Source organism: Motacilla alba, chromosome 3 (assembly GCF_015832195.1).
Source record: "Motacilla alba alba isolate MOTALB_02 chromosome 3, Motacilla_alba_V1.0_pri, whole genome shotgun sequence".
NCBI lineage: Eukaryota > Metazoa > Chordata > Aves > Passeriformes > Motacillidae > Motacilla > Motacilla alba.
In genome coordinates this window covers 56,696,982-56,711,523 of record NC_052018.1, presented here as the reverse complement: position 1 = coordinate 56,711,523, position 14,542 = coordinate 56,696,982, and the positions used below count along the sequence as shown (strand labels likewise).

The 14,542-nt window shown below is 43.2% G+C and overlaps 1 protein-coding gene across 3 annotated transcripts in view; it reads right to left on the bottom strand.

The window, feature by feature from the left end:
- Positions 1-5,995: 5,995 nt before the first annotated feature.
- The window catches only part of MYB (MYB proto-oncogene, transcription factor), a 28,214-nt gene continuing 19,667 nt past the window's right edge, over positions 5,996-14,542 (bottom strand). For all 3 annotated transcript variants that reach the window (XM_038133800.1, XM_038133802.1, XM_038133803.1), the window contains one exon: positions 5,996-7,397. In XM_038133800.1, the coding sequence (XP_037989728.1) occupies positions 7,281-7,397 (117 nt within the window). In that variant the 3' untranslated portion in view covers positions 5,996-7,280. The remainder of the gene's footprint in view (positions 7,398-14,542) is intronic.

The window sequence follows — 14,542 nt, the reverse complement described above, 5'->3', positions numbered from 1 at the left end:
ATACATAGATTCAGACTGCTGGTTGGGATTTGGGCCTGCTCAGTAAAATATCCTTCCTTTATTTCTAACAAAATACACAATATATATATAATAGATACAATAGAGACAGAGATATGCACTTACCTAACATGAGTAAAGGTAAGGGAAAATCACCACCTCCCAGGGAAGTCCTTTGCTGACTTGCAGCATCTGTCTTATGAACACAAACTTCCTCAGCAGATTCAAGGGCATGGAAACTGCAAGGGCAGCAAACCTTGTTGTTTGGTTGTGTTATTCTACATGCAACTTCTCAAAACATCCTCATCAATGCATCACTTCAACATTGCTCCAGGACTTCGGTGTCCTTGGCCAGCCTGTGTGTTAAGTCCAGAGAAATCTGGTCAGCCCAAACCTACACATGTAGCAGCTGGGGTCTTCTTTCACAGCGCCTGGTTTTACTGGAAAGTTTGGATTAGGGTGTGGAAACCTGCTTTGGTAGAGCAAGGCTGAAGCAGTAGCACCCTCAGCATGAACTTCAAGAGAGTACAGGGCTGCCTTTGGGACACAGCCTTCTGGAAAAGTTCCTGTGCTCTAGACAAAAGTGGATTTCTGTCATTGGAAGTCCTTTGGAAAAAGTTAGTTATGGATGTTAAAGATGAAAGAAGAAGAGCTTGTATCACTAACAGGAAGACAAACAAAGGTATCAAAGAAATTTGCACATTCACTGTGCTCAATCTGTCACATAAAAACCAAGTTGCTCCATTGATGAACTGCCAGAGAGGATGGTAATAAGTATTTTTTGGGTGTCGGACAGACAGCACAGCAAAACTTGGTAGTGACAAAAATGAGGGCTGACTGCTGGAATAATCAGCATCTTATTTTAATCACCACGCTTGCTGCTCTGTGATTTCTGTGGCAAAATCGTGGTGTAGGTGTGTGTCAGGTTCAGTCCTCCCTGACTGTGCTGGGTCTGGCTCTGAGATCCCAACAGTAGCTACTCCAGCTGACTGCAATGAAGGTTTGCAGGTTTAGAGAGCCCTGGGTTTCAGGGCACTGATGGAGGAGGGACTGTCGCATCTTTTCTGTAGCTTATCACCATACAAACTGCATTTCAATTTGTTATGGGTTTTCTGTTAAACGATGTGGCCACAAATCAGAGGTTGGCTTGAAAAGGATTACTCCAATCTCTCCGATTAAAGAAAGTTAAGGGTGTTTCTGTGTCAGTGGTAGCTCAGGAGGGGAGCCTGTGAGTTGCTGCTCCTGGACTGCCACTGTGGGACTTTTATGAGGCAGCAGGAAAACCCATCCCCTTCCTGGGCAGGTGGGAAGCTGCTGAGAAGGTGACAAAACTGGGTGTAACATGGCCTAGTGGACCTTATTCCTGGTGGGCCTTCCAGCCAGGAGCACATCACCTCCAGTGAAAGGCTTTTGTGTACCTCCCTGACTGGAAGATGTTACTTGAGATAGAGAGCTCGCTTCTCAGTGAAGATGATCCTGAACCTGGGGATACCAAGAGAACCATTGTGAGTGTGTGGGGCCTCTGCTGAGTGGAAGTGGCAGGAGCACATCAGCCATGAGCAGAGAAATGATCCATGTCTTTCGTCCTGGCCAAGTATGGGCTTGGGTTCTCTGCTGTTATAGAGATCAGAGACTTTGATCAATCCTTTTGGAGCAGTGTTTGGGCCTGAACCCCATCAGGGGCATGTGCCTTGGTGAAACAGAGATGAAGTTGGCAGTGATGCAGAGGGGATGGCCAGTATGAGCAGAGCGGAAAAGAAAAGAAAAGTATAAAAATCTCTTTTATAGTATAAAAAAATCTCTTTTATTTATTATTTAACTGAAAGGTATTTTAGGCCTATGACTACAGCAAACCACATTTCTTTGGCACAAGAAAGCTTGGCTGAGCAGGTGGGAGCCCTAACCTCTTGCAGATTTCCCTTTCCCAGCCAGCAGCACAGGCTAGCAGCACCTTTATCTGTACAGGAAAGCTGAGCCAGCCCCTCAGAGGTCTCTGCCTTGAGATGGTAGGAACCCAGATATCAAAAACCCACCACTGAAAAAGTGATAGCCTCCCTGCACCTTCAGATAACTCCTGTGCTGATGTACACTGATGAGAGAGTTAATGAAACACGAGAGAGGCGGCGGACAGGAAAGCACACCTGCAGGCACCCTTTCAAGGCTCTCTGGGGGCAGGCTTGCAGCTGGGCTGGCAGGAACCGGGAGATGCAGAGGTGGTCTCTATGGTTAGAGTAGAAACCTGTCTGGGGAGAGCTTCCTGAAACTTTCTTCTTCATCATCTTCGCTTCTCTGACAGATGTGTGCACAGAGCGCGTCTTGGAGCTGCGGTGATGAGTAGTGATTGAATCAAGGGGTAAAAGTTGTTTTCTCCACGAAATGAAATTTCCTTGGCTGTGAGTCGAGCTAGGCTGTAAATGTGGATTTGCGCAGTCCGAGAAGTGGAGGCTGTTTTACAAAACAATTAAAAATTCAGCAATCATTTTGATACTCAAGTGGATTGGAAAAATGCCTTCTAGAAATGTCATGTATCAAGAGGGATTATAAAAAACAAAACAAACTCAACAACCCGATCAACAATATTTTATAGAAAAAAAATAGCAGCCCTTAACAATGAGCTGTTTAACCACTGCCAACTTGCAAACACAGCTGAAGGCAGAATCTGGACCTCGCTGGTATATCTTCATTATCTCACCTCCAGCAGTCACTGAGAGCAAAAAAGTCACAAACAAGTTTATGCTGGTAGCAGGGTCTTCTGTGAAAACCGCTGAGACATCAAAGTCAAGTTCAAAGAAAAGAGGCAAACAAAGGGAACAAGTGCATTTGGTCAGGAAGCATGACTTCCTTTTGAATTAAGACATTAGACTGGAGATTGAAGGATGTGACCAGTGTCTCTCCTTGGCCACCCAGGCAGAACTCCACATTGCTCCTGAGCAATGTCTGCTTTCTTGACTGACTCCACCCATGCTAGGAAACAAGGACACAGGCAAAGTGCAGACCAGTGCCTCAAAACCATTCTTTTCTGGACTGAAATATTTTTAACATCCTCATTAAACAGAAGACAAATCAACAACCAAAAAAAATCTGCCAAAAAACTCAAACCAAAAAATTACCAAAACAAAACAAAACCAAAAACCCCAACACATTTTAAATAGATTTAAATAGATTTTAAATAGATTTGAAAATAGATTTTAAATAGATTTCTAGGAAAAAACCTTTTGTTTTGTGCTTTGCCATCACACCTGTCTCAGACCAGGAATGAGGTAGAAATACAATTAAATGGGGCAGGCATAAGAGGAGGTAATGATTATGATGTTCCCATTACAATGTTACAGAAACATCCTTTGCCTATGTGCCTGCCTGTGTGGGCTTGAGGGAGAGCTGATTGTCTGTCGTTGACTTGGCTGGCACAGATAAGAATCAAAATTACAAATACAGAGGAAAAAAACCTGGCTTTTTTGAAGGATCACTCTATGCTATGGAATATTCAATGCTGTGCTTGCTCTCTGCTTTACCTTCAGCAGATTTATTTTGTCTCCTAACTACAAAGTCTAGCTCTTTCATTCAAGCTCTAATGTTTTTTTTCCCAAACCAATTCAAACTCTGGCCCTTTTTCAGTTTAGGCTTACAGCTGTCACATGGGTCAGACCTGTGGGAGTTGAAGCCCCGGGATTCCCTGCATAGAAGGCTGTAGAATGACAGGGAAATAGCTGGGAAACACCTCACATTCAGGTACCTTTCTTTTGTTTTTGCCCTGGCTCCTTTGCCTCTTCATTTTTAATTAGTGGCACATGCTGAAATGATAATTTAAATTCTTTTCAGAAATCAAAAGAATTCCCACTGACAACATTATTAAGTTAATATATAATTATAGAGGATAAAAAAGTTAATAGGAATTTGAGCCAAACATCTCCTCTCCATTAAATGAGAACTTGACTGAACTTGCTTCCCTTTCATTTTGGTAGGTTACTCTAGGTTTGAATGTGTCCAGGATGGCCATACACCTGTGCAAAGGGCCACTGCTAGGACAGGTAGCTGTCACCAAGACCATTTATACAGACCTGTCTCAGGACAGCTTTTGCCTGACTGGCTCAAGATGGAATTTGCCAGAGAAGTGGGACTCCTCTTGGGCCTCTGAAAGATGTGCACTTCGGAGAGTGAGAAGAGCAGGGCCACACAGGGACATTTGTGTGAGAAAGGTGTGTAGAAGGTGGCACTTGCTGCAAGGGAAATGCAGCCACTATTGGCGGAGGGAAAATAACCAGCTTCCTGGGTCTAGCATCCAAAGAAAGCCTCTTCCTTCACCCATGCTGGGCACCACATGCATGCAGAAACAAATGCAAACTGGCCTGAATCTACTGAATGTTTTGCATTTTCAGTGAAACGAGAAATAGGGAAAAGAAACATTCTCTTCTGTATTAGCTCTAAGTATGCCCATCAAGAAGACAATTATTGTAATAGTTATACATGTTTAAAATGGATTTTAAAGCAAGTGAGGGTGTAGGGGGAAAAAAGCCCGCTCCTTTTTCTGGGCACCTGCAGGCTGAGCTTCCACAGTTCCCAGCACTGTGATAATGGACTGTTCAAACTCAGTCATGATCTACACAGTCTCCACTGGAGCCGTACAAGGCAGGACTTTTGCCTTGAAGTCCTGTTGTAAGCTTGGCCTTTCTTTTTCCCTTTTTCCTCTTTAAAAGCTGTGGCACATTGCCTAAGCTGTGCAGCACGCCTCAAGGCAGGCCTTTCCCTCTTCCCACGTCGCACGAGTCCCACAGGGCTCTGGCACCTTGCACAAGCGGTTTGAGGCGGGAGCCCGGCAGCCCTGGCACAGGCAGGGGCTCCCGCAGACTTCCCCTTCTCCACGATCCCTGCCCGGCCCCGGGGTCCTGCCCGGGGTAACCGCGGAGAAACGGCCTCGGCGCTGGCTCTGCCTGGCCCCCAGCGAGGGGTGCGGAGCCCAAACCGCACGGGAGGCATGGATGTGAAGCTCACAAAGCAACTGGGAGGGGGCTGCTGCAAGCCCTGGTCCTTCTCACGCTGAAAGCCAAAAGCACACGTGCGGGGATCTGTGCAGAGGGTGGAAAACGCCTTTGCGCGCCTCCTTTTCTGCGCGCTGCATGGTTTGAGGGCCAGCGTGTGGCTTCAGCTGGGAGGAGTAGGCAGGTGCTGGGTAAGGAGCTAAAAGGGCTGGAAGGCACCTTTGGAGCTCAGCACACACATGGCTACTCTTTCATCGTGGAGCTGAAGTCTGCTCTCATGAATATCAGTATGACTTTGAAGCACTTGCGTCAACTTACATTTCTGCAATTTATTTTCAAGCTACTCAATAAAATGTGGGTTTGTTTGGTTTTTTTTTCCTGACAGGATGCCTTCTATTTGTTTGTTTGTTTTGTCAGGAATTGCTTTTATCTCTAGCCTGCCTAGGGCTGAAAGACCCTCAGGATGTCAGCTGTGTGAGGCTCTTGCAGGTCTGTCCAATTATTTGCTGTGAAGCACAATGCACCAGGGTTTCAAAGTATACTCTCACCTCTGTTTTCTTAAGACAAGCATGAAAAAAGCCTGTTGTACAGTTACAAGAACTCCAGAATATTTCTCTCTTATTCAATTGCTTTCTGACCTGATTGTCCTTCGATGAAAAAATAAATTAGCCAGCATTGTGGGATAAGGGCAGTTTTGCACAAAAGGTGCAGTGAGTCTCCCACTGGCTGAAGCTGACCTGGACTTTGGTGTCAACAGAGATGTGCCCTGAGACCACAACATGCTCAGTACTCACTGTTTTGTGCTGTGTTCCCTCCACTTCCTTAACAATCAATGAGAACCAAGGATTTTGAGGCTATGGTGTGCAAAACTCTACTCCTTGCTTATCTAAGTGTGCTGGGAAAAACCTTCCTGGCTTGATTGCTGTTGTTAACACCACAGCCAAAAAACTGAAGACAAGCAAGATTAGGAGGCCACGCAGGTTTAAGTAAAAAAAGAACACACTTTATTTATCTACAAGGCAGTACATTGTTGTATAAAAAATTAAGTGCAGATAAAGCTGCACCAAATGCTTTTAAGGCAGCAAAGTCAGAGGCTGTTATAAAAACACAAAAAAATAAAAAAATAAAATAAGATCAGTGTTTTGCCATATCGATAACGATCTGATACGGCAGTACAAAGAACCATGTATTTCTAAGAACCTGATTCAGTACACAAGACCCAACTTAGGGAACAACTAGCTAGACATGGAACAAAAGAAACAACACGAACAAGACAGTGTTCTCCCAAACATATGAAGGTGCAATGCATGCTGTTACAAACCAATGAGAAACAAAACAACACATCCACACAAATAAAAATCTCCCAAGAACAGTGTTCAAAAGTATTGCTTATAAAAAATGGGGAAAAAATATAAATGATATAAAAAAATTAAAACAAAAAGGTCTGAAATGCTAGTGCATAGTCAATTAGCTAACATCAACATTTGTTTTTTTCCATATAAAGCTCTACTGCTCCTTTTACACTAGCAGCATGTCTACACGCTAAGGTCTGTAGCAGCAAAACACAGTATTCATTTGGCATTTACAAAATTAAATTACTGAATAAAAATATAATTTTTCTCATAAATCTATGTTTCATACAGTAATATTTTTTAAAGCAAGCTAATTACCCACCCCCCCAACAGAAACACACAATGTATAATGGCCTAGAACCAAAACAGAAAGGAGTATTTCAAGAGGCATGGATGTTTGAGCATTCACGATCTTGATCAGCTTTCCCCTTTTGCACAGACAAGCGTTTGTAGTAATGCTTTTCACTTCGGTATTTTACACCAATTTATTTTGTTCAGTGATTTAAAATATATCTGTGTGAGTACCTGCTCTTTTATTATTACAAAACAAAATAAAAAATTAAAAAAAAAGAAACAAACTAAACCCCACCCCTGACTAGCACATCACTGAAATAACAATACTGGTGTATTAAGTCTGTTTGATCTCAAAACGTATAAGAAAAATTATCTTTATTATAAGACTGAACTTAAGATCATTAATTACTGATTCAAACTCAATACCTAATAATTTAGGCAAGTATCATTAAAAAAACACAAACTCTTAAGTTGGGTGAAATCCAACAAGAATATATATGCTGAGTAACTAAATGCACTTTGTGCTGCTCCCAACTGTTGTACCACAACAAAGATAGGCTCTTCTCCCATTCATGAAAAGTTCTCATGCAGAGGAACAGGAATTTCCCAGTGGAGGTGAAGTGTTCTCAAAACCATAATGCTTCTCTGTGCGTTGACCCTCTCACATCACCAGAGTCCGGGTGGGGAAGGTGGCCATGTATTTGCGTGCCTGATCTGGCAGAGCCATCTGATCCTCGATCTTCCCACAGGACGCCGGCTCCCAGGTGTTGTTCAGATGCTAAATCAGAAGAGAGAGAGATTTGGTTTGAATGCTGTGTGATTTATCCATAGTCCCAGCCAAAGCTGAGCACTATCACAACTGACAGTTCCATGAGCAGGCAGCGGGAGGTTGTCCTGTCCCCTGAGAAATTGAAATATCAACACAACAGGCAAGAAAATGTCACCCTGACTTCTCAGTTAGCGACCACGGGGGCAGACAGACCAGATGATCTGCAGAGGGGGACACCACTGGAGATACAAACTTTCCTGCTTCTCTCTCAGACAGTGTCTCTTCTATAAAGCCATAGCTGCAGCCTTGCCTTTCATCCTTTAGGAAGGTCTAAACGAGAATGTACTAGGCAGGCCAACTTTGCAGAGCACAAACAGGACACAGCACAGTTAAAATATTCAGCGTTATGACCATGCACCAATCCCTGCTGAACCTCCAGTCTAAAAATGCAGCTGCTCTGTCCCGGAGCTCCCCAAAGGGGCTGACAAGCTGGCCAGCCTGCCCAGCGCTGCTGAGGATTCCCGCGCTCAAAGCTGCTTTCACCTGTGGGCAGCGATCAGCACCCGCCCAACAGCTCAGCTCCCCTGGCAAAGGAGGAGGGAGGGGGGCTCGACTCTCAGCAGAAACAGCTTTTTAATTATCGTGTAAGCCATTTCACTTCTTGTGGTATTTATGGAGGTTGCAGACACCATTTAGTATAATGGTAAAATGAGATAAACCTATCTGCAGAGGGCTGTGTGTGCTGTTATTTATTTACTCACTACACATGTGAGACATTTCTCATTGCCTTGAGCTATAAACAGCAATGAAATTTCAAAGCTCCTGGAATTCACCAGGATACACACTTTCATTTTTTTCTATTGCACTCTCTCATTTAGCCAGTGTGTCTGCCTTTCCACGCTGAAACTTTCTCTAAGACCTGAATAAAACCTCTATTATCACACAGTTAGCTGTACAAATAGTCTGCGCTCCAAAAAGGCACATAATTGTGCTTATCTTTCCACAAGGGGATCCCAGCACTGCTGAATACTGAGAAGGCATACGCTCAGGATCCACCAGTAAAGACAAGTCAAGAGAAACCTTTCTCAGCTCTTCCTTGCATTCGAAAAGGATCATCTTTGCCGCACACAATAACTACATTGCTCAAAGAGATGTCCAAAACCTTCCCAACCTCTAGGACAGTGGATGAATCATAATTAGTGGACTGCAAACCATCTGCTAAGAGCAGAACTGTCCTGGCGTGCCCATAGCTCTTTCTGCCAACTTCTAGCTAACTTTGCAAGAGGATCCTTAAATTATTCTCTGGCCTAAATGTTTACAGAATGCTCTTCTGACTGTAAACAGTGTTATCTGAGACATACAGATAATAAAAGGCTGGGCAACCATGAAATACAGATAATTTCACGTAACATGCCCTAATCAGGGCACCAGTACAAACACGGGGACCGAGGTTCCTGCCTTGGAGGGCTTACAGCCTAAAAGGGACAAACCCAGTGAATAACTCAGCAAGTGTGTTAGTGCTCTGCAAACTTCTGCTGGGCTTTCCTAGACATGGCTTTCTCTTTGTAGAGAAGTTCCAAATGCTGCCTCTTCTCCTGGATGCCATTTTGCAAGCAGAACTGCTGAACTTCAGTAGGAGTTCCCTTTTTGAAGGAGAACCAGGTCAGGCCTCAAATCATTAAGTTTCTGCAGTTTTTGTGGGAAAGCTGCATCTGTGAGGTGAACAGACATGCCATACACCTCTTTTCTAGAGCTGTGTACCTTGTGCTGTGGCTCAGGCGAGGGACATGCCAGAAAGCAGGTGTGACACACTTTCTGCATGCCACAGACCCGCATGCAACACACCACAGCTCCTTTTATGTTTTGGTTACACAGCTTCCAGTGTAACTTTTTCAAAGGCATCTACACAAGCTGGGAACCTACGACTCCCTATTGATCCTCAGTGGGACTCACGCACCTGTGCATATTTTCCCCTGCTGTTTTAGAGGTATTTGCATGAAGAACCAAATTAATGCCTGGTATAAAGCCATTGGTTTTACTTAGAAGTTGGATTTGTTCTGTGTACCTCAAAAGCAGCTGATAGCTCCCATATATCCATAATTTACAAGGACAGAAATATGTGTCAAACCAGTATTTCCCTGTGATCCCCAAAGCTTCAATGCACCAGTCTAGAAATAAGAGAGCAGCAGTCCCTTAAGTAACTGCAAATATGTAAAGAAAAGTCCATTTGTCACAGTATGTCAATTTCTGAAAACTGTAAGTAACTTCAGGTAAAGGAGTGTCCCTGCTTCATAAATTAGGCTTAATTGTTAGTATCTACACTGAGCTCTTTGTATTAACAGCCATGTGCTTAGTAGGAAAAAAAAAATCTGTATCCTGATATCACCAGCATCTCGGCAGGTTGCTACATGTCACTCATTCCACGGAAAGCCTGGTCTTCATCTTTAACCTGATGTCAGTGTGGCAGAAGCTGCTCAGGCAGGCAGTAACCCTCTGCCCTCCCACTGGGCTTGGCTGCCCTGGGGAGCACTGGGCAGCAGACACAGCAAGCACAGGAGGACCAGCTGCACCCCTCACTCAAGCCTGCTTGAAACAACTTCAGCTTTGCTGTAGGGACAGAAAAGTTTTCATCCATGTGTTCTTTTTCCCAGAAAATTACACTATTTACACTTTTCTCCCCCCTCCCTATTGTGACAAACTTATAAAAAGAGACTAACTTTGCATCTCGTTGATGATGGTGAGAGCTCTGCTCCAGTGAAGAAAGAAGCATTGGACCCAAAGGAGTAAGTTTTCTGATGCAGCATATTTACTAACACAGTTTTCCATTCTACCCTTGAGGAACTCAGATAACATTTAAGTGGGTATTTTTAATAAACATTTTCTGTCTGAAGCCCTGACTCGGCAGCCAACACAAAACAAAGCACAATGCCTGTGCCTTGCCAGCCCTGCAGTGCAGTGCCAGAGGCACGTGTGAAAGTCATCCTGCTGGGAGCAGTTTTCCTTCCCTCCCTGGCAGGGAGTGCTGGGTCCTACAAACCAGGCAGATTGCCTTGCTGGGCCTGGTCAACACAGCTGTGGGATCTCTTTGTAAAAAGGAATCCCACAATGACTCCTTCCACACACCAGCATGGCAGCAAGTACTGACAGGGCTCTGTTCCACAGACAGCAGTGCCCAGCAAATGTATCAGAAGGAAAGAGACCCAAGGCAGAAGGCTACAGGCATGCAGGAAAACAGCACAGAAACCCTAACCAGAACATTCCTGTTGCAGAACGCTCATTGCGTCCTCCTGACCACATTTACAGGTCTAACTCTGCAAATCAATGGATGGAAACAAGATCTTTGTTACCAGAAGCCAGAAGGCCTGACCTATACCTCACCAAAATTGATGGACATGTTTTCATTAATCCAGTGTATTCATCCAGCCCAAATTCAGTCATCTAAGAGTGAGGTGTTCGTTTTGGCACCTAAATTCCTAGCCAGTGGGGAGTGAAAGTGATTTCCAGAGTAAATTCTTTCCACATACACATTTTTTCATTGCCTCACAGGGTAGGAGACCAGTCTTAATTTTGCTGTCAATTAAAAGAGTTTAAACCTTTTCAGCCAGTACTTCCACTGTATTTTTGTCTTCCAAACACAGCAGTCTCTCTCTTTAAGTTAAATCATGGAGTGGAGGAGGAGAAGAAAGTATAGTACTACAAGTTCCCATAGGATTAAATTACAGACCCATGGTACAATTCCAGCTATGTCATTCTCCCTGTCCCTTTTCTTTTTCTCTCTCTCTCTTTTTTTTTTTTAACCTCAATAATCCTACCAGTACATCCTTCTCCTGGCAGCAAAACTACCTTATTTATCCTGTAACATGCCTTCAACTGCCCTCAGGCAAATGTGAACTGTAAACAAACTGTCAAAGCTGTAACTGGGATATCCAGTTAAAGCACTTTAAATAAAAACTTGGACCATCTAGAGAAAACAGACCAGAGTAAGGGAAGAAAACAATATGGAAAGGTGCTTTTCTAACAGAACTAGTCCTTCTGCTCTTGTAGCCCAGACTGCCTTTTCATGTGCTGTCTCTACAGCTTAAGAAAGCTCCTGTGTTACAACACCTTTTGTGTTAGAAGCCAATGCCAAAACCAAACACTGCTGCAGTCCTCAGTGCCGAGCTCCCAAACTGATGTAAGTCTAGCAGAAATCCTTGGGCAAAGAACTGTGTTAGAAGATAGATTTTACACCTCCCCTCTGCTGGCAGATAGCTTCAGCAACTCCAGCAAAGCTAGTGGAGTTACAAACATCATCACTAATTTAGCAAAGCTTTGCTGGTATTTAAAAATAATTATTAAAAAGCTAGTGTATTTAAAATATTTTAAATGCTCAGACTACTAGAAGGTCTCTTATCGTGTTTCCCTGCTGCAAAGAGCTGGATTTCTCGACAGCTTTCCCTTAGATTACATGGTATAGATTGTCTGCAGAATGTGCTACTGAAAAGAAGGCTTGCAACAGAAATGCAGCACTCCTGAAACAGTAAAACAGTGCACTAAACAAAACAATGTCCTAGCAGAATACAATAGACAGCATATAACATGGCTTTCTATTCTGCAAGGATGCAGAACTGGCAGGACAGTAAAGACTAATTAAAAACTAGAGTGACCATAAATTACTTTATTATCTCATTTGACAAGACAGACCACTATTTCTACCCCTGCTGCTGGCTTTCCTCCGGGGCACAGGACAGACTTCTCCTAAACTCTGGGGCTTTCCGAGCTGCTCAGAAACACAGCTGCTAAATGTGAAAGAATAAGATGGTCCCAACTTTTCACCTTTTGTTATAAGCATGATACCAGAGCTAGAAAGAGCTATTTGACGACATTTTTAAGAACTTAGCCCTGAAGTTCTTGCTCAAGTAAAACTCCTGCTCAAGATATATGAGGTTCCCAAGTAAGATGAATGGACGAGATATGGAAGTGGGCTAAGCATCTGCAACTCATACTAGGATATTCTTCCCCTCTCCAGTAATCTTTTTTTTTTTTTTTCCCCCACAGATCAGAATACATTGCTGCAAATGTGACTAATAGTTAAGCTGTCACTCTTCTTCCAGAGAGACCATCACCAGCTCAGGGCAGCTGTTACTTCCAATCTGTTTGCAACCCAAATTCTGCTGACCTGGGAGGAAAACGTGCAATGAGTGGCCTGTAACTCTGAAACTTCTCTGGCTCCCTCAGCTGTGGCAAGCATATCTCCTTCCTGTGCACATCATTCACTGGGGACAGAAGGGGCAGCACAAGTGAGAGAAACCCGTGGGGCTACCTTCCCCGGCTGTGCAAATCTCAAACACAGCGTGCTTCCCCCTCTCCCCTAACTAAACAAAGAAAAATATGAGATTTCAGGACCTTCTTCCTCCAAAAAGCTATGGAGGAAAAACAGAGAAAGCCTGCTGTTGCAGAAGACCATGCTGCCTTCCTGGCCATTTTGTCTTACAACCAGCTGAAAATAAAACAACACTTCACTTCTTTAAACTGAGAAAATTAAGCTTCATGACAGCTCCAACACTTGAAAAAAGGTTAACCAAGTAACTGTTTTAAAATCCTTTAAACTTAGTCTTTGAAGAAAATGGCTACATAAACCGCTGAAAGTCAGGAAATTCGAGCTGAAATGTGTCAGTCTGTGGTTAAAAAAATGGAAAGTGACAGGAGCTAGGGGTTGAAGAACATTCTCTTTAGCTTGCAGGGCTTCTACCTTGTGTTGTTTCCTTTGTTACTGGGGGAAGAAGATATCAAAGCAGTGCTATTTTCTTAAAAGGCTCCATTTCATGGTGTCTTTTGATAGCCTGCAGGGTTAGGTGGAAGGTCTGTGATTTAGCCTACTTTTCTATCTGTTAAAATGTCTATGTTAGGATAGTTTGAATTATGTACCGCTACTGCTACAGAACATAATGTGAAATAAAATTTAACTTTTACATAGATAGGGCCAGAAACAGAGGGGTTTTTATGTAACCTCTTACAAGGCAAAATTCAAGCACATGCTCAGTACAGATCACCTTTTTGTCTTGGTATTGGAGTATGTTATCCCAAAATCATAACCCTTAGAAAAGTTGCTAGTGAGACCAAAATCTCCCTGACAAGCAACTAAGTGACAAAAATACAGGGGGCAAAAATATAGGTTTTAACTAACCCCATGAATACAAAGCAGAAATATTTGGGATCCATGCACTGGAGAGTAAGTCTACCCCAAGGCAACATGTGGGTTTGGTGAGACATCCCTGTTCCTGCCATCTGATAATACTCAATGCACAACCATGAGATTGGTCACATAGGACAGAAGAGCTGGCTGAACCTCCATACCTTACCAGAAAGATCTTACACAAAACTGCCTTTACATCCAATGTCTTGGGGAGACCTAACAGGGGATTGAATGAGGATAAAGCCCAAACTCTTCTTGGGTCTATGGAGGCTTCTTCTCCCTTTGCTCTATACAACAGCACCAAACTCCAGGGGTGTTACATGGAGCTACCTGACCTCACATGCCAAATGATGCAACATGCTGTTCCTGCTAAGTGCTGGTGAATCATATTGTGCTATCTGATATGGTCATCAGCTGCTATTTACTAAATGGCATATGATCAGTCGTGTACCCAAAATGCAGTAAAAAATATCATTAGAGATGTGTTTGAACATTTGCTACTCCTGCCTTCTTTGGAGTTTAACAGCCAAACAATAAGTAATCAAGGATTTTGATCAGTTTATCCCTAACCAAATGTCTTTGTGCAAATGTAGTGCAAATTATTAAGGCAATGGAGAATGTGGGCTGGTAAATATACTGCCTCCCTCTTTTCTAAGTTCAAATTTAAAAGAAAATGGAATTTTAGGAACCAAGCATATTAAAAAAAACAAAACCCTAAGTTTAGTGCTGGTTTTGTTTCTCTCTTCCCTTTCCATGCACAGATCCCAAGGCACAGAGATTGCTGTAATTCTTTCTTGGATTGAAGTCAATGAGAATTTGCCTAAGTAAGAACAGTTGGATCAGGCCCAAAATATTAACTGCAGCAATGTCAACATATGCAGACACAATTAAATTTCACCCACATGAGTTCCCTCATGCCTAATGTCTACTTTCATGGGATCAGTGGATTTAGTCCAGTTTTTTGTTTGTGTCCATGCAT